General features: G+C 43.8%; 2 protein-coding genes across 8 annotated transcripts in view; one reads left to right on the forward strand and one right to left on the reverse strand.

Moving 5' to 3' along the window:
* RTN3 (reticulon 3) overlaps positions 1 to 22,408 on the reverse strand; it is a 74,719-nt gene extending 52,311 nt beyond the window's left edge. For 3 of the 7 annotated variants that reach the window (XM_050757111.1, XM_050757107.1, XM_050757106.1), the window contains exons 1-2: positions 21,950 to 22,300; positions 162 to 218 (exon numbers count right to left, since the gene is read on the reverse strand). In XM_050757111.1, the coding sequence (XP_050613068.1) occupies positions 162 to 218; positions 21,950 to 22,091 (199 nt within the window). In that variant the 5' untranslated portion in view covers positions 22,092 to 22,300. Of the gene's footprint in view, positions 1 to 161; positions 219 to 21,949 lie in introns of all 7 variants that reach the window. The other 4 variants (XM_050757113.1, XM_050757114.1, XM_050757110.1 and 1 more) reach the window with 3 other exon arrangements.
* Positions 1 to 24,487, forward strand: part of PLAAT3 (phospholipase A and acyltransferase 3) — a 369,991-nt gene that overhangs the window by 242,244 nt on the left and 103,260 nt on the right. The gene's annotated exons all lie outside the window — the stretch shown is intronic.

Consider the following 24,487-nt stretch of genomic DNA (forward strand, 5'->3'; position numbering starts at 1 on the left):
AAACCCACTGGAAACTGCTAAATAGAAAGAACCAGCTTGTAATTAGTTTTTATTTTAGGAGATTTGGGTGCAATAGAAGACTTGTGCCTCATATCCCCAGTTACAGCCTCTTTCTCAACATTTTTCTTTTACCAATGCACACAAAAAAATTACAGACTTGCCTTGTGAGGTCGAAAATAGAGATACAGGCTGAGAGGAAGAGGAAGAAACAAAGGAATCTGAAAGAAAATATACAGCATGAGAATATGACAACCTCACACAGGAATTTTAACTTTAACTTTCTTTTTGATGGGGAGGAAGAGCCAAGCATCATAATTTCATTGGGTTTAACAAGGAGGAAAACTCAAATCTTTATTTCCAATTATTGTTTTCACTCACCTGATAGCAAAATCTTATTTTACTTTCAAGATGCATTTCTAAAAGTTAATCCATTCAATTTTTTTTTAGTCAAACATTCTCACCTTCAAAAAAAGAAAAGAGGAATCCCTAGCATTTTACATTAAGCACAACCTCAAGAACAGATGATGCTGCTCTTTTACTCTATAGAAAAGGGAAAATAAGTATCTGAGTACTAATTAATATTTGCTTTTAACCATTCCTGAATGCATTTTGAGGAGTTAAATCACTAATAAAAGCATTTAAAAATATCTAATTGGCAAATATGCAAAGTTGACCCTAAATTTTTTTTAAAACTCACAATCAATCCATGGGGAAAACAGGACTACATGAGAAATCTATCTTCTAAAATTATAATCCTCTAGGCTGGGTGCAGTGGCTCACATCTGTAATACCAGCACTTTGGGAAGCTGAGGCAGGTTGATCAACTGAGGTCAGGAGTTCAAAACCAGCCTGGCCAACATGGTGAAACCCCGTCTCTACTAAAAATACAAAAATTAGCCAGGCGTGGCAGCGCACGCCTGTAATCCCAGCTACTCAGGAAGCTGAGGCAGGAGAATCGCTTGAACCTGGAAGGCAGAGGTTGCAATGAGTCGAGATAGCGCCACTGCACTCCAGCCTGGGCAACACAGTGAGACTCCTTCTCAAAAAAAAAAAAAAAAAAAAAAGAAAATTATACTCCTCTAAATTCAGCAACATGTATCAAAATTTAAAAAGCACATATTCTTCTCCCAGTCCCCCTGCACACTATTCTCTAACTCTACAGTTACACTTCTAAGAATTTATCCTACAGCCATATTTGCATACATGCACAAAGATATGTGTATGAGGATATTCATAAAAGCTCTGGTTATAAATATTAGGAATACTCTAAACGACCATCAACAGAAGACTAAAGTTACACCTATCACTTGCTTTGGCAACACATACACTAAAACTGGAAGGATACACAGACTAGCATGGCCCCTAAAATTATTTTTTTTTAAGTTACTGTGACATACTTGCTGCCATGAAAAAGAATGAGGTACAGCTATACCTTGAGGTTCTAGAACCACCCCCCGGCTCCCCAAAATCTGAAGATGCTCAAGTCCTATGTATACAATGGCATAGTATTTGCATATAACCTACACACATCGTCCCTTATACTTTATTCTTTAGACACCTAATACAACGTAAATGCTATGTAAATAGTTGTTACACTGTATTGTTTTAAAAATTTGTGTTTATTGTTGTTTTTTAAAAATATATTTTTGGTCCACAATTAGTTGAATCCACAGATGTAGAACCTGAGATAAGGTGGGCTAAGTGTATATGTAGATATAGTCCACATATGAATTAAAAAGCAAAGTGCAGGCCGGGCACGGAGGCTCACGCCTGTAATCCCAGCACTTTGGGAGGCCGAGGCAGGCGGATCACGAGGTCAGGAGATCGAGACCACCCTGGCTAACACGGTGAAACCCCATCTCTACTAAAAATAGAAAAAAATTAGCCGGGCGTGCTGGTGGGTGCCTGTAGTCCCAGGTATGCGGGACGCTGAGGCAGGAGGATGGTGTGAACCCGGGAGGCAGAGCTTGCAGTGAGCCAAGATCGTGCCACTGCACTCCAGCCTGGGCAACAGAGCAAAACTCCGTCTCAAAAAAAAAAAAAAAAAAAAAAAAAAGTAACAAATTTCAATTAATCCTTTATTTCTCAGGAGGCTGAGGTGGAAGGACCATTTGAGCCTAGGAGAGGGTGGTTGCAGTGAGCTGAAATCATGCCACTGCCCTCCAGCCTGGGTGACAAAGTGAGACCCTGTCTCAAAAAAAAAAAAAAAAAAAAAAAAAAAAAAAAAGGATGGGGGCGGGGAAACAGGCCAGGCGAGGTGGCTCTCTGTAATCCCGGCACTTTGGGAGGCTGAGGCCGGTGGACGGCTTGCGCCCAGGAGATCAAGACCAGCCTGGGCAACAAGGTGACATCCTGTCTCCACAAAAGTAAAAAAAAAAAAAAAAAAAAAAAAAAAAAAATTAGCTGGGTGTGGTGGCATGCGCCTGTAGTCCCAGCTACTTGGAAGGCTGAGGTGAGAGAATTATTTCAGGCCAGGAAGCTGAGGCTGCAGTGAACTGTGATCACACCACTGCACTCCAGCCTGGGCAACAGAGTGAGACCTTACCTCAAAAAAAAAAAAAAAAGAAGCATGTTTTCCTATCTCTATGTTTCCGGATGGATCCATGTCTACATGCATTTACTATCAACATTAAATCTCTGCCAATGATGAGTTTAAATCCCAACAAACCTGAAAAACCAAATGCTTCAAGCCCAATGCCAAAAAAGATCCTATGAACATGCCAGCTGTTTGCCTTTTCACCTTCACCTAACACTCCCTCCTAATGGAAAATTTCAACATGCAAATTGTTATGCAGATGCAGAACACAGATAACTGGTAATGGTTGGAACAATATTCCATGAGGTTTCTAACTTACAAAACCACATTGTATTCATACTCTGTATTTGTGTCACAGGGAACTGAACCCCAGAATGATCTTAACCCTCAAATGCCATTAATGAAATCATTTTCATTAAGTAGCTAAGTCCAGGACCTGTGTTAGTATTGGTAATATGGTGCCCACAAGTAGCTGAAAAGCAAATATGCACCAGTAAAACTGTATGAGTTGTGGGAATGCAGCAGAGACAGCCACTGTAGTAAATTAAGAATGTTTCGGAAGAGGTGGTAAGCTTGGTCTTAAAGATTTAAGTTCATGAGGTGAACAAGGAAGGGAAAGGCATTCTGGGGAGAAGGAACAACTGGCCAGATTCCAAATGGCTTTAAATGCCATGTAATCTGGATTATATCCTTTGTGTAATAAGGAATCACTAAAGGTTTTTAGGTAAGGGTGTGACAATATCACGTTTTAGAAAGAACTCCGGCAGCAGGGTACAGCATGGACTGAACTGAAAAGCTACCGCATAATCTTGGCAAGAGATGAGGGCTCGCACTAAGGCAGTGAGGATGGGAATGAGAGGACTGCTGACAAGACAGAACACAGGTCTTGAGACCATCTGCCTGGATGTTGAAGACTGGAGAAGTAAAAGATCACTGAGGGACTAAATGAAATGCCATGGTTGGGAACACAGAAGGAATCTTCTTTTTTTTGTTTTTTTGACAAAGAGTCTCAGCTCTGTCGCCTAGGTTGGAGTACAGTGGTATGATTTTGGCTCAGTGCAACCTCTGCCTCCCAGGTTCAAGTGATTCTCATGCCTCAGCCTCCCGAGTAGCTGGGATTACAGGCGCACGCCACCCCACACGGCTAATTTTTGTATTTTTAGTAGAGACGGGTTTCACCAGGTTGGCCAGGCTGGTCTCAAACTCCTGACCTAAAGTGACCTGCCTGCCTCGGCCTCCCAAAGTGTTCGGATCACAGGCGTGAGCCACTGCACCTGGCCAGGAATCCCTTATATTATTAACTTTCAATATAAAAAAATTTTGCCTAAGGCATATGTAAGTGTCAGTTGTTGAACAGGCAGTTCAATAACAGGGACACACTCAGGAGAGAGGTAAATGCTGTAGATAAGTATCTGGGATTAACATTTGGGTGAGAACTGACACCACTGCAGTTAATACCTCCATCCAGGAAGAAATACAGAAGTTTTACAAAAGAATCTTGAGATATCTCAATATTTAAAGGGGCCAACGGTAGGAGCTTGGGAGCAGGTGCTGGCAGTCAGTCGGAACAACCTCTCTCAGCCTTGCCTCAGGTACAAGACAGTATCTGGAGTCAATGGTCCCCCAGTGATCTTAGATCATGTTAAGTTTCCCAGGAATGCTGAGATTGCCCACTTGACCTTACCAGATGGCATGAAGAGAAAATTTAAAATATGTATATTTAAAGGGGAACAAGAAAGAAGGACCACTGAAGAAAACAGAAAGGAGTCAATAAAGGAAAAAATGGTGCCATTTGGAGAATGCTTTAGAGAAAGGTCAAGAATCAAAGCCACTGAATGGCTAAGACTATGAAAAACGATCAGGTACAGTAGCTGATGCCTGTAATCCCAGCACTTTGGGAGGAGGCCGAAGCAGGTGGATGGCTTGACCTCAGGAGTTTGAGACCAGCCTGGGCAACATGGTGAAATCCCATCTCTAAAAAATTACAAAAATTAACCAGGCATGCTGGCTTGCTCCTGCCGTCCCAGCTACTTGGGGGACTGAGCTGAAAGGATCACTTGAGCCCAGGAGGCGGAGACTGCAGTGAGCTGAGATTGAGCCACGGCACCTGGGCAACAGAGTGAGATACTGTCTTAAAGAAAAAAAAAAAAAAAAAAGACTATGAAAAGGGTCACAGAAATTAATTTGGCATTGATGAGTAAAATGAGAGTGGTAGAGGGGGAGGGGACAGACAATGAAGACTGAGGAGTGAAGGTAAGTTTAAAAAACACTGAAAACAAAAAGTATGGGAAATATGGCTGATAAAGGGAAGAACTAAAAACTGAGCAGCAGCTAGAGGGAGAGGCAATGTTGAGGGAAAGTTTTTTAGAAATGAAAATGACAAGTGTATTTACAGAGAGACAGAAAGGAGCCAACAGAAGAAAAAAATCTGAAAATACATAAAAAAGAAACAATTTTTTTCTGGAACAAAGCCCACAAAATTGCTAGAAGATATGGGATTGAAAAACCACAAGTGGGCCAGTGCGGCAGCTCTCGCCTGTGATCCCAGCACTGTGGAAGGCTGAGGCAGGCGGATCACCTGAGGTAAGGAGTTCAAGAACAGCCTGGCCAACATGGTGAAACCCCATCTCCACTAAAAATACACAAATTAGCCGAGCATGGTGGCAGATGCCTATAATCCCAGCTACTCAGGGCCAAGGCAGGAAATCGCTTGAATCTGGGAGGCGGACGTCGCAGGGAGCGGAGATCGCACCATCGCACTCCAGCCTGGGGGATAAGAATGAGACTTTGTCTCAAAAAAATAAAAATAAAAATAAATAACAATAATAATAATTAGCCGGGTATGGTGGCACACATCCCAGCTACTTGACTTGGGAAGCTGAGGCAAGAGAATTGCTTGAATCCAGGAGGTGGAGGTTGCAGCGAGCTGAGATGGAACCACCGCACCCCAGCCTGGGTGACAGAGGGAGGCTCTATCTCAAAAAAAAAAAAAAAAAAAAAAAAAAGTAGCATAAGTGGACCTGCTGAAAATCTAATTTCAATAAATAACCAGTCATTTGTGCAAATATGTGGCTATAAGATTATTCATCATAATATTTTTATTTATTTATTTTTATTATTATTATTTTTTTGAGATGGAGTCTCCCCAGTCGCCCAGGCTGGAGTGCAGTGGCTGGATCTCGGCTCACTGCAACCTCTGCCTCCCGGGTTCACGCCATCCTTGTGCCTCAGCCTCCCGAGTAGCTGGGACTACAGGCGCCCACCACCACGCCCTGCTAATTTTTTGTATTTTTATAGAGATGAGGTTTCACCATGTTAGCCAGGATGATCTCGATCTCCTGACCTTGTGATCCGCCTGCCTCGGCCTCCCAAAGTGCTGGGATTACAGGCGTGAGCCACCGGGCTTGGCTGTATTTTTAAAATTTTCTTAAAAATAGCAACAGGGGGCCGGGTGTGGTGGCTCACACCTGCAATCCCAGCACTTTGGGAGACCGAGGCGGGCAGATCACGAAGTCAAGAGATTGAAACCATCCTGGCTAACACGGTGAAACTCCATCTCTATTAAAAATACAAAAAATTAGCTGGGCGTGGTGGCGGGCTCCTGCAGTCCCAGCTACTCGGGAGGCTGAGGCAGGAGAATGGCGTGAACCTGGAAGGCGGAGCTTGCAGTGAGCCAAAGATCGCACCACTGCACTCCAGCCTGGGTGACAGAGCGAGATTCTGTCTCAAAAAAAAAAAAAAAAAAAAAAAAGCAACAGGGGCCAGGCACAGTGGCTCAAGCCTGTAATCCTAGCACTTTGGGAAGCTAAGGAGGCTGGACCATCTGAGTTCGAGACCAGCCTGGCCAACATAGTGAAACCCTGTCACTACTAAAAATACAAAATTAGATGGGTGTGGAGGCGGGCACCTGTAATCCCAGCTACTCGGGAGGCTGAGGCAGGAGAACTGCTTGAACCCAGGAGGTGGAGGTTGCAGTAAGCCAAGATTGCACCACTGTACTCTAACCTGTGTGCTACAGCTAGACTCTGTCTCAAAAAAAAAAAAAAAAAAGTGACAGGATCCCACTATGTTGTCCAAACTGGTCTTGAACTCCTGGGCTCAAGCCATCCTCCTACCTTAGCCTCCCAAGTGCTGGGATTACAGGCATGAGCCACCACACCTGGCTTCATCACAATATTCTTTTTTTTTTTTTTTTTTTTTTTTTTTTTGAGATGGAGTCTCGCTCTGTAGCCCAGGCTGGAGTGCAGTGGCCGGATCTCAGCTCACTGCAAGCTCCGCCTCCCAGGTTCACGCTATTCTCCTGCCTCAGCCTCCCGAGTAGCTGGGACTACAGGCGCCCGCCACCTCGCCCGGCTAGTTTTTTGTATTTCTTAGTAGAGACGGGGTTTCACCATGTTAGCCAGGATGGTCTCGATCTCCTGACCTCGTGATCCGCCCGTCTCGGCCTCCCAAAGTGCTGGGATTACAGGCTTGAGCCACCGCGCCCGGCCCTTTTTTTTTTTTTTCTTTTGAGACAGAGTCTTGTTCTGTCGCCCAGGGTGGAGTGCAGTGGCGTGATCTTGGCTCACTGCAACCTCCACCTCCCAGGTTCAAGTGATTCTCCTGCCTCAGCCTCCTGAGTAGCTGGGATTACAGGCGTGCGCCACCACACCCAGCTAATTTTTGTATCTTTAGTAGAGATGGGGTTTCACTATGTTGCTCCTGACCTCGAGATCTGTCCACCTAAGCCTCCCAAAGTGCTAGGATTACAGGCGTGAGCCACTGAGCCCAGCCTCATCACAATATTCTTTAAAATAGTTGTTTTTTTTTTTAAAGGAAACTTAACAAAGGTCTAATAAGTAGACTGATTAAGTTTGGTATATCCAAACAATGGGATAATAGTCATTAACAATTGGGTTGTAGATGATAATTTATTGACACTAAGAGATGTTCACTGTATTCTAATAAAAAAGAATATTACAAAGGTAATTTTATTATTTATTATTTTTTAGAGAAGGAAGGTCTCACTCTGTCCTTCTTTCTTGATCCCCTTTAATTTTTCCCTAACGCCCCTTTTCTCTTCCCAAGATCCTATCCAGGATACAGGATACCACATCACATTTTGTCATCATGTTTCCTTAGCCTCTTCTGGACTGTCAGCTTCACAGACTTCTCTTGACAGTTTTAATAAGTACTCTGGTCAAGATATTTTACAGAATGTCCCTCAATTTGAGTTTGTCAGATGTTTTTCTCATGGTTAGACTGGAGTGATGGCTTCTGGGGAAGATTACCAAGGACCATGCTCATCACATCATATCAAGAGTACAGACTCTCAACATGACTTATCAACTGATGATGTTAACCTGATCCCTGGCTGAGGTAGTGCTTGCCAGGATTCTCCACCTGGGTGGAGGAAGCAGTACTTCTCCCCACTCTTCCACACTGTACTCTGTGGAAACAAGTCTTAAGCTCACCATCTACCCTGAAGAGGTGAAGGGGTTAAGCTCCACCTCCTCGAGGGGGGAGAATCTACATAAACTGGCAGGTTGATTTTTATTTATTCATTTATAGCTAACATAACTACTATAAAAACAGACCAACTAGTTAAAGCTCAGGAATTTCAGGGGGAAAAAAAGAAAAAAAAAAGAAATCAATTATTAAAGTCTTAGTTCTCAGAATATCTAATGAAATAAATTCAATTTATTTATTGTTGGAAAATAATTACAACCTGATTGGAAGCACCTAAGGGTTAAAGACCTCTTACATATCTTTGTATCTTTCAGTTTGACCAGCATATAGCAGAAGTCATGGAATATCGAGGCTTGAACATTACAGGAGCTTCATAAATGTTTGCTGAAAACCAATATAAGAGATTTTTAGATGTAGCTTGTTATTTCAAAACTAGACTGAGTAGTAAGTAGTAACTGGACATTCGTCTTATTAATGTAGTAGTTACTAAGGCAGCAGTTCCCTCTCATATAAGTCAAAACAGTGCTAATTTCCAAGATGCCCACTCTTCTGTTATATCACTAAAAAGAGTTGGAAAGCTTTCTTTGTACTATTTATTAGAGTCAACGTATATACAATCCAACACGAAGAACAAAGCAGAACTCCTGTTGCAAAAGAAAATTAGAAAGCCTGACAGAAACAAAATGGACTATGTAGATATGAAATTGGTTACAGGTTGGGTGCGGTGGCTCACTCCTGTGATCCCAGCACGTTGGGAGGCTGAGGTAGGGGGATCACTTGAGCTTATGAGGTCAAGATCAGCCTGGGCAACGTGGTGAAACCTCGTCTCTACAAAAATACAAAAAATAGGCCGGGCGCGGTGGCTCAAGCCTGTAATCCCAGCACTTTGGGAGGCCGAGACGGGCGGATCACGAGGTCAGGAGATCGAGACCATCCTGGCTAACACGGTGAAACCCCGTCTCTAATAAAAAATACAAAAAAAAAAAACTAGCCGGGCGAGGTGGCGGGTGCCTGTAGTCCCAGCTACTCGGGAGGCTGAGGCAGGAGAATGGCGTGAACCCGGGAGGCGGAGCTTGCAGTGAGCCGAGATCTGGCCATTGCACTCCAGCCTGGGTGACACAGCAAGACTCCGTCTCAAAAAAAAAAAAAAAAAAAAAAATACAAAAATACAAAAAATAGCCATGCCTATAGTCCCAGCTACTCGGGAGGCTGAGGTGGGAGGACAGCTTGAGCCCAGGACATGGACGTTGTAGTGAGTCGAGATCATGCCACTGCACTCCAGCCTGGGTGATAGAGCCAGGCCTTGTCTTAAAAATAAATTAATAGGCTGGGCACGGTGGCTCACGTCTATAATCCCAGCACTTTAGGAGGCCAAGGCAGGAGGATTACCTGAGGTTGGGAGTTCAAGACCAGCCTGACCAACATGGAGAAACCCCGTCTCTACTAAAAATACAAAATTAGCCAGACGTGGTGGCACATGCCTGTAATCCCAGCTACCTGGGAGGCTGAGGCAGGAGAATCACTTGAATCCAGGAGGCAGAAGTTGTGGTGAGCTGCGATCATGCCATTGCACTCCAGTCTGGGCAACAAGAGCAAAACTTCTCAAAAAAAAACCCAAAAACCATAATTAATAAACTGGTTACAAATATCTTAATACCCTAGCTGCCTTTTTTTTTGTTTTGAGACAGGGTCTTCTGTCTTTTGTTGCCCAGGATGGAGTGCAGTGGTAATGCAATCACTGCAGCCTCAACCTTGAGGGCCAAAGTGATACTCCCACCTCAGCCTCCTAAGGAGCTGGGACTACAGGCACATACCACCACACCCAGATTATTTTTAATTTTTGTAGAGATGGGATTTCACTATGTTGTGCAGGCTGGTTTCAAACTCCTGGGCTCAAGCAATCCTCCCATCTTGGCCTCCAAAGGGCTAAAATTACAGGCATGAGCCACTGTGCCCAGAGTCTCTTTCTAATATGCCAGAATGTGGCATTCAAGTGGTTATGAAAAGATGTTTTTCTGGATTAAAGTCATTGGTAGAAAATACCTACAGTCCAGAAGAAACAAGAGAGGCTAACCTTAAATATATTTCTATTACAGATAGTTTTATGGGCTTACAAGAAAACTCTCTCCTCAGCACTTAAATGGATACATCCATTTCCATAGAGATCTTATAGAAATTACGAATTATAAGCATGTAACAATGTTTACAATTTGACTTTCAAAAACCAAATGTTCTTAACCTGAAGTTTATGAATGAATTTGACAGCAGTTCATGAATCCTGTGAAAACTATGCAATAATTTTTTTTTTTTTTGAGATGGAGTTTTGCTCTTGTTGCCCAGGCTGGAGTGCAATGGCGCGATCTTGGCTCGTCGCAACCTCCACCTCCCAGGTTCAAGCGATTCTCCTGCCTCAGCCTTCCCGAGTAGCTGGGATGAGAGGCATGTGCCACCACACCCCACTAATTTTGTATTTTTAGTACAGACAGGATTTCTCCATGTTGGTCAGGTTGGTTTTGAACTCCTGACCTCAGGTGATCCACCCGCCTCGGCCTCCCAAAGTGCTGGGATTACAGGCCTGAGCCACTGCATCTGGCCACAATACTTTGTTAATATGCATGTTTTTCTGAGAAGAGTTTCTCTACTCATTCTTCCCATAAATATTTATTGAACACCTCTTATGAGCCAAGGGCTTGTTTTAGTTGCTGGACAAAACCCATAAGGAAGCTGGGCATGGTGGCTTATGCCTGTAATCCCAGCACTTCAAGAGGCCAAGGAAGGAGGATCTCCTGAGCTCAGGAGTTCAATCAAGACCAGCATGGGCAATATGGTGAGACCCCATCTCTTTTTTTTTTTTCTTTTTCATTGAACTGTTTTAATGGGTCTCAAAATTCTGTGACAAATTTTTGGTCAAGTTGTTCCCATTAAAAGGTACTGATTTTAAAAACTAAAAACTGCCACATGCAAAAAAGAAAACCAAAGTGGTCTACAAAACATTCCTCCCTTCTGAAGGTTTTTTTTTTTTTTTTTTTGAGACGGAGTCTCGCTCTGTCACCCAGGCTGGAGTGCAGTGGCACGATCTTGGTTCACTGCAACCTCCACCTCCTGGGTTCAAGTGATTCTCCTGCCTCAGTCTCCCAAGTAGCTGGAACTACAGGCGCGTGCTACCACGCCTGGCTAATTTTTTTTGTATTTTTAATAGAGATGGAGTTTCACCATGTTAGCCAGGATGGTCTCCATCTCCTGACCTCGTGATCCGCCTGCCTCAGCCTCCCAAAATGCTGGGATTACAGGTATGAGCCACCGTGCCCGGCCAGGGGGTTAGGTTTTAACATATGATTTGGCCGGGTTGCAGGGGTGGGGACATAAACATTGAGTCTACTGCAATGGGAGACGAGCATTCTAGGCAGAGTGAACAGCAAATAAAACCGTGAGATAGAGGGTTATTTCTGGTGTAAAGAACAAGGAAGGCCAGGCACAGTAGCTCATGCCTGTAATCCCAGCACTTTTGGAGGCCAAGGTGGGTGGATGACTTGAGGTCAGGAGTTCAAAACCAGTCTGATCAACATGGTAAAATCTCTTCTCTACTAAAAATACAAAAATCAGCTGGCATGGAGGTGCGCACCTGTAATCCCAGCTACTTGGGAGGCTGAGGTGAGAGGACTGCTTGAACCTGGGAGGCAGAGGTTGCAGTGAGCCAAGATCGCACCACTGCACTCCAGCCTGGGAGACAGAGTGAGTCAAGGAGGCCAGTATGGTTGAAGCCAGGTGAGAAATGGGGAGGTTGGGGCCAGATAGTACAGAGTATTTATTAATAAGTCTTCTGAGGATATTGGCATTTACTGAGTGTAACAGGAAGCCACTGTAGCACTTTGCCCATGAGTGACATGATCCAACTTGCATTTTCACAGGCTTACACCAGCTGCTGTGTGGAAAATGGACTGAAGAGAGGCAAGGAAGAAAGCAGGGAGACCAGATAGGAGGCATCTACAATAATCCAGGAGAGCTAGCCTGGACCAAGATGGTAGCAATGGAGGTTGACAGAATTGGTCAGACTTTGGATATATTTTTGAAGGTAGAATCAAGAGCATTTGTTGATGGCTTGCATGAGGGATAGAAAGGAATCAAGGATAACTCCAAGGTTTTTGATTTTAACAAAAGAAGGAAAGAACAGAATGGCCATTTATTGAGATTGAGAGGACTGTGAGAACAAACTTAAAAGGAAAGATCAGGACAGGCACTGTGGCTCATGCTGGTAATCCCAGCACTTTGAGAGGCCAAGGCAGGAGGATCACTTGAGCCCAGGAGTTCAATACCAGCCTAGGCAATATAGTGAGATCCTGTCTCTACAAAAATAAAAATAATTAGGTTGGACACGGTAGCTCACACCTGTAATCCCAGCACTTCAGGAGGCCAAGGAGGGTGGATCTCCTGAGATCAGGAGTTCGAGATCAGCCTGACCAATATGGTGAAACCCTGTCTCTACTAAAAATACAAAAATTAGGTGGGCATGGTGGCACATGCCTATAATCCCAGCTACTTGGGAGGCTGAGGCAGGAGAATTGCTTGAACCCAGGAGGTGGATGTTGCAGTGAGCAGAGATTGCGCCACCGCACTCCAGCCTGGGTGACAGAGTGAGACTCCATCTCAAAAAAAAAAAAAAAAAAAAAAAAAAAAAAAAGAATTAGCAATATTAAATCTCAAGAATAAGGAAATCCACAGAGTCAGAAAGTAGATTAATCGTTGCCAGAGAATTGCGGGGAGGGAATTGCGGGGAGGGAAGAACGGTGAATGACTACTAACAGATATGGGGTTTCTCTTTGGGGTAATAAAAATGTTCTGGAATTAGATAGTGGACATAGCTGTACCACTCTGTGCATACACTCGAGAACACCTTAAAATGGTGAATTTTATGGAGCCAGAGGATGAACAGTCAGTGAGAGTATGTGGTGTCATAGAAGACAAATTTAAAAAGCATTTCAAGGAGAGAGTAATCAATTATGTCAAAAGCTGTTGTGAAAGCACGTTAAGAGGAGGATGGAGAAGAGACCACTGAATTTAACAATGTGTAAAATATCTGGTGAACTTGACTAGAAAAGTTTCTGTAGAGCAGTGAAATAAAAAGGCACCTGGCTTAAGAACCATGGAGCCAGAAATTAAGGCTTTTAAGTTAAACTGATCACTGAATTCAAAAGGGTGACTGAGCCACTTTTACCACGTCACTTCAAATTTTAAAGCATAGGCATTAAACTCTCTGTGCCTGAGTCCCCATCTGTAAGAAGGGGGTTATATCGTTACCTGTCTACCTCACAGATAAACATAATACAAGTCTTTCCTCTACTGAATATGGCCTGTAGAGGAATGATCTATATTTTATTTACCTTTCTATCTTCCATAGCACCTGGCAAAGAGCTTTCAGTTGTTGAATTAAGGTAACATATAGGCACAACTTAAATCATAAAGCAGTACACAAATGTAAGCTATCATGAAAATCAAGTATTTCGATCTCATACATAAAATAAAGACAATGCCCTCTATTGAAATATGTTCAAATAACAGGACAAAATTTTTGTAACAAAAGGTTTTCCAGAATGTCCTTCCATATAGCTTGAAGGGCAACCTACCGATGAGGAACACGTCAAAAAGCTCACTGTCTGTCCCTTCTGGTTAAGTTATGATGATATGGTTACAGGAGATAATAAATCAGAAAACAGGTAAGAATAGTTCTTTGAGGCCGGGCGTGGTGGCTCAAGCCTGTAACCCCAGCACTGTGGGAGGCCGAGGGGGGCAGCTCACCTGAGGTCAGGAGTTCAGGACCAGCCTGACCAAAATGGCGAAACCTCATCTCTACTAAAAATACAAAAATTAGCTGGGCATGGTGGCACAAGCCTGCAATCCCAGCTACTCAGGAGGCTGAGGCAGGAGAATGGCTTGAACCAAGGAGGCGGAGCTGAGATCCCACCACTGCACTCCAGCCTGAGCGACAGAGGGGCACTCTGTCTCAAAAAAAAAAAAAAAAAAAAAAAAAAAAAAAAGTTCTTCGAAATTAAAAAAAAAAAAATTCACAAGAGTGGGCCACTTCCTGATAAGCTCACTGTCTCCTCTGGTTAGGTTACGATGATATGGTTATAGGCGATAATAAATCAGTTGATTGGAGAAAACAGGTAAGAATAGTTCTTTGAAATTTAAAAAATAAATCACAAAATAACAAGAGCAGGCCACTTGCTGATAATCTCCTCCCATAGGTAAAATGAAAATGCAAACCCTGTTACAGTATTTAAAGAGATTCTCTCTGAGGTTGCAATATCACAGAGGAACATGTCTTACAAAACTCGTAGATGCACAGAAGACCTCAATGATGCAATCACAAGCAATACTGATTACAGCTAAACTTATTTAACACACACACTTCTTTCAAAACATCTACACCATACCCTATGATCCAAAATAACTCTAAAACTAGTAGCTGTCATAAATGAATGGAACAGAAGGTTAACTCAGTTTTCTGGGCAACTTCTGAATAAGTTAATTATACGAACAAAATATTGACTTGCTAATTTTTATCTAAAAAGTTTTACTATGAGTGCTTACTTCAGCAGCACATATACCAAAATTAGAACTATACAGAGAGGATTAGCTAAATTAAGAGAAAAAGTTATATTACAAAATTGATGAATTTTTCACAAGTCTGTACACTTAAGAGGCTAAATTCATCATCAACAATAAAGTTAACGCAAACTATAAGCTAAGTGCATACAACAAATATGCACATTTATATTAGAAAACCTACTTCTTTAATGGAGCTGTTGTAATTCTGTTCAGAATTACAAAAATGGTAAATTCTAGGATTACGGGTAAAGAGAATTGTCTTTCTGCAAAACATACTCTTGGCACAAACAAAATTGGAAAGCTCAACTTTCCCTTTTCCCTTCAACAACACGTCACCAATTCCATTATTACCAAACTTCATTTTACAAAGCTTGAAACACGCACAGGACTAGACAGGTAACTGCTATATCAGGATAGATATATGATTTCCTCACAGGATAATTTGATAAAAGCAGTAATACTGGTTTTATTTTATTTTCAGACCATCTTTAAAACACCAAGAATAAAAACACTGAGGTTCTTACCAGTCACTTAATAAACAACCCCTTAGAAATGACAATTTAGGGTAAAGGTGCACCTACTAAATGTATGTAGACTGGTTGTTTAATTTGATCAGAGTGGTTCCATTACTTGTGAATCCGACAATAAACAAAAACAGCATTAAAAAAAACTTCTTACTCTTGGAGAATAAAAACAATCCAAGTCAGCAGGCATTTGCAGGCCATATTGACATGACCACTCTTGCTGTCTCCTGTATGCTTGCTTCCACACTGAAAGGGGTTTCCTAATGTATCATAACATTTATTACAGTCAGAATCTGCAGAAGTATTTAAGCATATTGATTCATGCCAAGCCTTCTGGGAAACATCTTGGCTCCTCCCTCTACCTCTTTAAGAGACCACCTTAGTGGAAGGGGGTGGCAGCTTTATGACATTAATGTGAAGGGCCACAAACTGAAACAACTGACTCACGTGTGGGAAGGGAAAAAAGGCGTAACAACAGTCTTTGATTGTGAGGAAGACAGCTTTCTCATTTGTACTTGAACTGCTATGTTGTATCTATTAATATGTGCAAGTAGTTTGTAACCTACAAATGGATTTATCAAATATTATATATCGTTATTTAATAAAGGTCAGGATTTAAAGGTACAATGCAAATGTGTCTACGTCACATTGTTGATCTATATTTCATTTCTTCACATTAATGGTACAATTATTTACTACGGGCAAGACACTGTGTTAAGCCCTATAAATGTGTTTACTCTTTTTTTTTTTAAGACAGTCTCACCCTGTCGCTCAGGCTGGAGTGCAATGGCGCTATCTTGGCTCACTGCAACCTACGCCTCCCAGGTTCAAGGGATTCTCCTGCCTCAGCCTCCTGAGTAGCTGGGATTACAGGTGCGCACTACCACGCCCAGCTAATTTTTTGTATCTTTAATAGACGTGCCGTTTCACCATGTTGGCCAGGGCGGTCTTGAACTCCTGACCTCAGGTGATCCGCCCGCCTTGGCCTTCCAAAGTGCTGGGATTACAGGCGTGGGCTACCGCGTCCAGCCAAATTGTGTTTAATTTTCATACCAACTCCAAGGTAGACACTATTATCCCAATTTTCAAGTTAAGGAAACTGAGGCTCAATACTTGCACAAGAACACATAATTATTAAGAGACAGGGCCAGAATTGAAATCCAGGCATTCCTGGAGCTCAAGTCTGTGTTTTAACACATTACACTGCCACTGATAATCTGACACGAATATAACACTCAGATGATGTCAGTGTTGGACACGGGGCCACATTCCTTTTTATTTAAGGGTTAACTCAAAACACAAATTACATACTCACATTTGATTAATATGTTAGAACAAAGTGTGGAAATGAAGCCATAAAAACTACACAGAACAACTAAGTTTCATGAGTGAGGAAATAAATTTTTTTTTTTTTTTTTTTGAGACGGAGTCTCGCTCTGTCGCCCAGGCTGGAGTGCAGTGGCGCGATCTCGGCTCACTGCAAGCTCCGCCTCCCGGGTTCCCGCCATTCTCCTGCCCCAGCCTCCCGAGTAGCTGGGACTACAGGCACCTGCCACCACACCTGGCTAATTTTTTGTATTTTTAGTAGAGACAGGGTTTCACTGTGTTAGCCAGGATGGTCTCTATCTCCTGACCTCATGATCCGCCCGCCTTAGCCTCCCAAAGTGCTGGGATTACAGGCGTGAGCCACTGCGCCCAGCGAGGAAATAAATATTCAAAGCAAAAACCTTTTTCAAAAAATTGCCCAAGCTGTTTTTGCTTTGAGCTAATTTCTATTAAGAAACATATAAAATGTAGTTTTATTTTGGCATCATGATTTTCTGTTTTTCTTTTTTTAAGACAAGGTCTGGCTCTGTCACCCAGGCTGGAGTGCAATGGCACAATCTCAGCTCCCTGCAACCTCTGCCCCCAGCTCAAGCCATCCTCTCACCTCAGTCTCCTAAATGGCTGGGACCACAGGTGCATATCACCATGCCCAGCTAATTCTTGCTTTTTTGTTTTTTTGTAGAGATGGGGTTTCACCATTATTGTCCAGGCTGGTCTCAAGCTCGTGAGCTCAAGCAATCCACCCGCCTCAGCCTCCCAAAGTGCTGGGATTACAGGTATAAGCCACCACACTCAGTCAATTTTCATAACAACAATAAAAAGCAGTCTCTAGCAAGTTATAGATTTTTTTTTTTTGAGACAGAATCTCGCTCTGTCCCCCAGGCTGGAGTGCAGTGGTGCGATCCCAGCTCACTGCAAGCTCTGCCTCCCAGGTTCACGCCATTCTCCTGCCTCAGCCTCCCGAGTAGCTGGGACTACAGGCACCTGCCACCACACCTGGCTAATTTTTTGTATTTTTAGTAGAGACAGGGTTTCACTGTGTTAGCCAGGATGGTCTCTATCTCCTGACCTCATGATCCGCCCGCCTCAGCCTCCCAAAGTGCTGGGATTATAGGCTGAGCCACCACGCCGGGCCAAGTTATAGAATTTCAATCATGTCATCAGTAAACTATTAAAGTACTGATGATAGACATGTCTCTATACTTGAGGTCTAATAAAGGCAACTCTTGCTTTGAAATGAACACGAAATATTTCAGTCTCTTTTACCTCAACCTCAAATTTCTGCCTCTGAAATCTTCAGTTTCCTTCAAAGGCAGAAATCTGGGAAGCCGTTCTGACCCCGATCCCCATCTCTAAGCATACTACATTGCTGGCTGCACTAGAACTGAAGGCACTAAAGTACAGAGTGCCATCACCCATTCTCTACCTGTATGTAGTAACTAATACTTCTAAAATTCATTACTGGACAGGTTGGTCAAGACAAAATTGTTTTCTGCAGGACACCAAGCAATCACTTACTTTTCTTTAACTAAAACCAAGATGAGTCTCCAAAACCAAGGGGAGCTTGGTGAAAGAACATGAAGCTGGACGATGACAGCAATATATGCAGATTTTTTTTTTTAACAATTAAGGTAATTTTTTAGCATCTACATTTTAAATAAGTTAAATTTTTGAATAACAAACTTCATCTTATTTTCAAGGTACAAAAGCCTGAGACACTTCCTCTGTGACATGGAGAAAACATCCTGCAAGGAGGAAAAGCTTCGGCAATAAAAATGATTACTACACATTGCGGTATCTTTTTTTTTTTTTTTAGATGGAGTCTTGCTCTGTCGCCTAGGCTGGAGTGCAGTGGTGTGATCTCAGCTCTCTGCAACCTCTGCCTCCCGGGTTCAAGCGATTTTCCTGCCTCAGCCTCCCGAGTAGCTGAGACTACAGGTGCACATCACTGTGCCTGGCTAATTTTTGTATTTTTCAGTAGAGACAGGGTTTCGCCATGTTTGTCAGGCTGATCTCTAACTCCTGACCTCAGGTGATTCACCCACCTCAGCCTCCCAAAGTGCTGGGATTACAGGCGTGAGCCACCGCGCCCGGCCCCACATTGCAAGGTAAACTTTTATGTTCAGGTAATGACCCGACAAATGAGGATCTTGTATTGGGCCCAACAAAACTGTATTAGTGCTTTTTAGACAATATGAATGCACATTTGCAGTGGATAAGCATTTAAGATAAGAGTCTCTCGGCCAGGCTCAGTGGCTCATGCCTGTAATCCCAACACCTTGGGAGGCCGAGGTGGACGGATCACTTGAGGTCAGGAGTTCAAGACCAGCCTGGCCAACATGGCAAAACTCCGTATCTACTAAAAGTACAAAAATTATCTGGGCTTGGCGGTGCACGTCTGTAATCCCACCTACTCAGGAGGCTAAGGTGGGAGAATGGCTTGAGCCCAGGAGACAGAGGTTGTAGTGAGCCAAGATCACACCACTGTACTCCAGCCTGAGCTACAGAGCAAGACTCCGAAAAGAGTCTCTCTTTAGTTTATTTCTCAAGTGTGCCTTTCTAGAGAGTAAATTTGATAATTTATTCAACAAATACTAAGTACTACTATATATCACTGCTTTAAGTGCTAATAGTGATAAATGTCTACAGCACATCTAAGAAATACAAATTCTGTAATAAAATTTTACTAAGAAATGATGGGTAAAGCTGGTCACGGTGGCTCACACCTGTAATACCAGCACTTTGGGAGGCCGAGGAGGGCAGATCACATGAGGCCAGGAGTTTGAGACCAGCCTGGCCAACATGGCAAAACCCCATCTCTACCAAAAATATAAAAATTAACCAGGTGTGGGCCAGGTGTGGCGGCTCATGCCTGTAATCCCAGCACTTTGGGAGGCCGAGGTGGGCGGATCACAAGGTCAGGAGATCGAGACCATCCTGGCTAACACTGTGAAACCCCATCTCTACTAAAAATACAAAAAATCAGCCGGGTGTGATGGTGAGCGCCTGTAGTACCAGCTACCGGGAGGCTGAGGCAGGAGAATGGCATGAACCTGGGAGGTAGAGGTTCCAGTGAGCTGAGATCGCGCCACTGCACTCCAGCCTGGGAGACAGAGGGAGACTCCGTCTCAAACAAACAAACAAAAAAGATTAACCAGGTGTGGTGGTGCACGCCTGTAATCCCAGCTACTCGGGTGGCTGAAGCATGAGAATCATTTGAACCCCGAGAATCATTTGAACCCCAAGAATCATTTGAACCCTGGAGGCGGTGGCTGCAGTGAGCCAAGATGGCTCCACTGTGCTCCAGTGTGTGACAGAGCAAGACCTTGTCTCAAAAACAAAAAAAAAAAAAAAAAGAAAGAAAAGAGAAAGAAATAACGAGTGAAAATTGCAGCATTTAGTATTATTAGGAAAATGTAATGCAAACTCATATACTTGGAACAGCACTTCAGAATATAAATTATATTACTTTTGGCAAAACACATAATTTCAGCAGCTTTTCCACTATCATAAAGAGGAGTGCAAAAAATACACAATAAATAGATACAATAAATAGATAAAAATTGTGACAAGGGTAGATCACATGAAAAAAGATAAGCCAAACAGAAATATGTTATGTCATTGAATTCGTATTGCCAATTTAGGTGCCAATTAGGTTGTGGTATGCCTGTGTGTCTATGAACAAAATACTCTTATTTCATTGGCCTACTAGACCAGTTCTTCCGTAAGTGCATTAAAGGAATGAAAAAGATGAATCTCAAATGATTTCACCACTTAGTTATAAATAAACTAGGACTAAATTTTCAAATCTGCTAACTAGAATGACTTTTCGACACTTAATATCTGTCTTATCTAGAGCTTACAGAGCCAAATTTCTAAAACTTAGGTCTGAATCAAAAATGAAAAATCAAGAAAACCCAAAAGATATGCACAAAAGGGCCTACCAAACAGTAAGCAATGACAAGTGATTAAAGCAAAAAGATCAAGTTGCTAAGTTATAAGGAAGTCGCTGTTCATCTGGACCTTAGCCCAGAACACAAAAATTTGGAGGAGAAACGGCTGGTGGTTTAAAGGGGACAGGGTTCTAAATTTGCTGCCTCATTCTTTTATCTGCAAAAGCTTCCTGATACTGAAATGGCCATAACCACACTGAAAAATCCAACAGGGCTCCAAAGCTCTCAGACAGGTGAAAATTCACTGTTAGAAAAACATGTAGAAAATAATACATTTAAGGCTAAGATCAGAAATTTTTTCTTTAGAACCCAAGATTCTGCCAAAGGAGACAACCAAGCATTAAAAACAATTCTCAAAAATCTTTAACATAACTAAATAGAGAGCAAAATTATCTCTACTCTCCCGAATTTACGGCCCTTCCTTTGACAAAACGCATTTTTTTTTCCTTCGAAGACTCAGTTCCTTTAAGAACCACCACCTGCCCATGGTGGGTTTTTTTTTTCCCCCTCTTAAGAAGGCATCTGCACTGCAGATTTCTGCATAAGGGGAGCTTGCCAGCCAGCTCCCACCAGCAGGCAGACGCGTATACAATGGAAACTAAAGGAGGTCTGCAGCTTCGCTCTTAGTCTTTCACAGAGATGGGAGAAGGGGACTCAACCAGCCCTCGCTTTGTCTGAATGTTCTCCCCCTCCCCCTTTCTGCAGTAAACACCCCCCTTTGTTATACTTCGATCAATAGTAGCCCACAGAAAACACGAAATCAAAACATGTTGATAGCTTAGCATGACTCTATTTTCTAGAATATAAGCGTCTGATTGCGTGTCCCCACCCCCACGCAGCGCCAGGGAAGAGCAGGCTGTTGCAGATGCAGCCACGGATCCATCTTGGACCATCAGCAGCTCCCTCCCAAATCTTCCCTGAGCTATTCTCATCCCGCCTCCTTCTACCTCGGAGCCTCAGAAAAATCCGGCATTCATGGAGTCTAGCCGAAAACAGTAAAAACCAAACAAACAAACAAAAAACAATGGGCTACAATGCTTCCATTAAACTTCCTCATCTTCCCCATGGGCAGCCAAAAATATTTTGGAGGACCATCATGAATGCTTGATTATGTCAACACCTGTCTGCAAACCTGCAATGCAACCCTTTCACCACCATCCCCTTAAAAATCTAACAAATTGTTTCTCCCACCACCCACCTGCCCCTATCTAATCCTCCACTAAATCACCCCAGTTCACCATATGCATCGAGCAACTCTCCATTTTATCCCACGAGCTGGTATTTTTCCCCACCTGCCCAGTCTCGGCGTTAACGCCCACTGGACTGTCTCCCCGCCCCCAACCTGTTTTCCTCACACCCCGTTATTTCCTCACCGCCTGCACAATCTTACGTTCCCCTTCCCCTTTGCCCATTTTCCAAACGCTCGTCCCTGCGGGGCTGAAGCCGTCAGTAGTCGAGGGTAATTCTCCCTCCTCCCGCCTCGCCTCCTAATCCCCCCAGCCCTCAGGCCCCCGCTCGCCCTCTTTCCCAAGGCGGGGGCTCCCCGCGCGCCTCACCCGCACAGGAGGAGCTGCAGCTCTTCGTCCCCAGGGCGGGGCAGGCTCCTGGGCTCCCGCCGCCGCCGGGCGCGGACGGCTCGGCTCCGGACGACGACGAGGAGATGGAAGGGGACTGAGTGGCTGCCGATGGCTCCGCCATAGCTACGCGAGCGAGGGTGGGAGAAGGGTGAATAGAGACACGGGGCGGGAGAGAGGGAGGGGAAATAGAATAATCCGGCAACTGGCTCGCTCAAGTCCCTTTACTCCGTCTGCTCCGAGGACAGACTCCGACTGACTGACTGACTCAGCCGAGCGCAGCAACAGGGCGGGAGCGCGAGCGCGCATGCGCACAAAGGGCCCCGAGCGGGTGCCTAAGCGCGCAGCGGCGCAGGGCGCAGGCGCAAGAACCGTTGATCGGCGCTCTTGCCGGGAAGGAGGGGCAAAGCCGGCCTCACGCGGCGCCTCGCGCGCCGCGGGGTGGGGAGCGTCCCTTGGGGACCAGACGCAAGGGGCGTACCCAAGCCCCAATCCCCGCCCACGACTGCGGCCGAATCCGGGAGCTGCGGGGTAGTATTCCCTCCTGCCTCTTTACGTGAATGTTTTAGGGTCGGCAGATTATGTATTTTAATGATAGAAATTTATCTGGGCTTCCATTATCTGGAAACTCTCTTTCCCCTACATTCCAGAGTCTATATCTTTTGTTTGATGCAGTCCCACCTGTGACTCCAATAAAAAGTGAAAACCAGAATGTAGAGTAGGCCCACTCTGCAAGGTGCTTTGTGAATCTCTCTGGCTGTGTCGTAATATCTCCTCACCGAGAGGCAGAGATGGCACGGTCCCCCATTTGGTAGGTGGAGAAAGATGCTATACAGAATGAAAAACGATTACTCATTCCAATCACATTGCAATGCAGTCGCAGAACCTGCTTCGTATTCTTATCTCGTTACTGTTGCCAGAGAAGGATCCACCTTGGGTCTTAAGGTTTTCTTTTCCTCCAAATAGACTGTCAGATAGAGACGACATATTTTAGAGGGGGAAAAAAAAGCTGAGCTGATGAAGAAGAGCCAGGAGATAAGAACATGTTGGCTGTGATTATGGGGGATGATAAAATTAGATATTAAAAATTCAGAATAAGGCCGCAGTCAGTGGCAGAGGCCTGTAGTCTCAGCTACGGCAGAGAAGGGAGGATACCTTGAGCCCAAGAGTTGGAGTCCAGCCCGAGCCACACCGCGAGAACCTTCCTGCCTTAAAAAAAAATAAAAAAATAAAAATTTCAGAATAAGGCACAAAATACACATAATTGAATTGTATTCATAGACTAAAAGAGGTCCTTGCAGAACATGTATTTAAAACCAGATTTCTAGCCTATGTTGGATTTTGTTCATTTTTTGCTTTTCCTGGGCTGGACTGCCAAATTCAAAGCCTTCTCCCTACATTTGGTCAAAATATTGGAAAGGTGCATAGTCCTTGTTAAAGGAGGACTGTTGGCTGGGCGCGGTGGCTCACGCCTGTCATCCCAGCACTTTGGGAGGCCGAGGCAGGTGCATCACCTGAAGTCAGGAGTTCAAGAACAGCCCGGCCAACGTGGTGAAACCCTGTTTCTACTAAAAACACAAAAAGTAGCTGAGCATGGTGGTGGGCGCCTGTAATCCCAGCTACTCCGGAGGCTGAGGCAGGAGAATTGCCTGAACCTGGGAGGCAGAGGTTGCAGTGAGCCGAGATCGCGCCATTGCACTTCAGCGTGGGAGAAAGAGCAAAACTCCGTCAAAAAGAAAAAGAAAAAAGAAAAAAAGAGAAAAGAGGACTGTATCCTGGAAATAATAAAAATCAAGGCTGTCGACTCTTATTGCTAAAGCAGCAATCAATGACCCAAAGTACAATTGCAGGATCAGCAGATCCTGTAAAGATGCAATCTCATGAAGGGGGAGGTGGTCAGTCAAGCTGCCACTGAGGGGAAAGGCGATCTGACCAGTGGAAATCTTCTAGAACAAGCTGTGTACTACATCTGCCCTTGAGGTTTTTAAGAAGGTCAGGTAAAGCCCTAGGGGGTGGAAGGATGACTCCTGGCCTTTGCAATGCTCTGAAAAAGGCATAGAAAAATATTTCCCAAAATAACTCTGTAGCTATTATCTTACCCTGGCACTTACAGCATCAGCTGATAATGCAGCAAACTGTCTCTTGGATGGCAAAGGGAAATAATAGCCGATCTGATAACCAAGCCAGTTATCTACCCATTCTGATACATGCATACAGTTTTTTAAAAATGTACATTATTAGGGGAGCTGTTTTCTGATTTGTTCTTTGTTTCCCTCCTCCCTCCGTCCAGATAGTCCAACCTTTTATTGATTATAGTGATAGGGGGCGTCGTTGTCTGTCTAGCTGCTTCCTGCTGTTAGGGGGCATCGTCAGGAGGGTCTATGGTTGGCACCTGGACGTAGGGATATAGGAGCATCTGGTTGAAGGCAACACGGGTGATCTCTTGAACTTTGGCTCGGATAAATTTGATTAAAATAGGAGCAAAACATAGGACAAGACAGAGAATTAATATAGGGATGA

The sequence above is a fragment of the Macaca thibetana genome, chromosome 14, assembly GCF_024542745.1.
Source record: "Macaca thibetana thibetana isolate TM-01 chromosome 14, ASM2454274v1, whole genome shotgun sequence".
NCBI classification, from domain to species: domain Eukaryota; kingdom Metazoa; phylum Chordata; class Mammalia; order Primates; family Cercopithecidae; genus Macaca; species Macaca thibetana.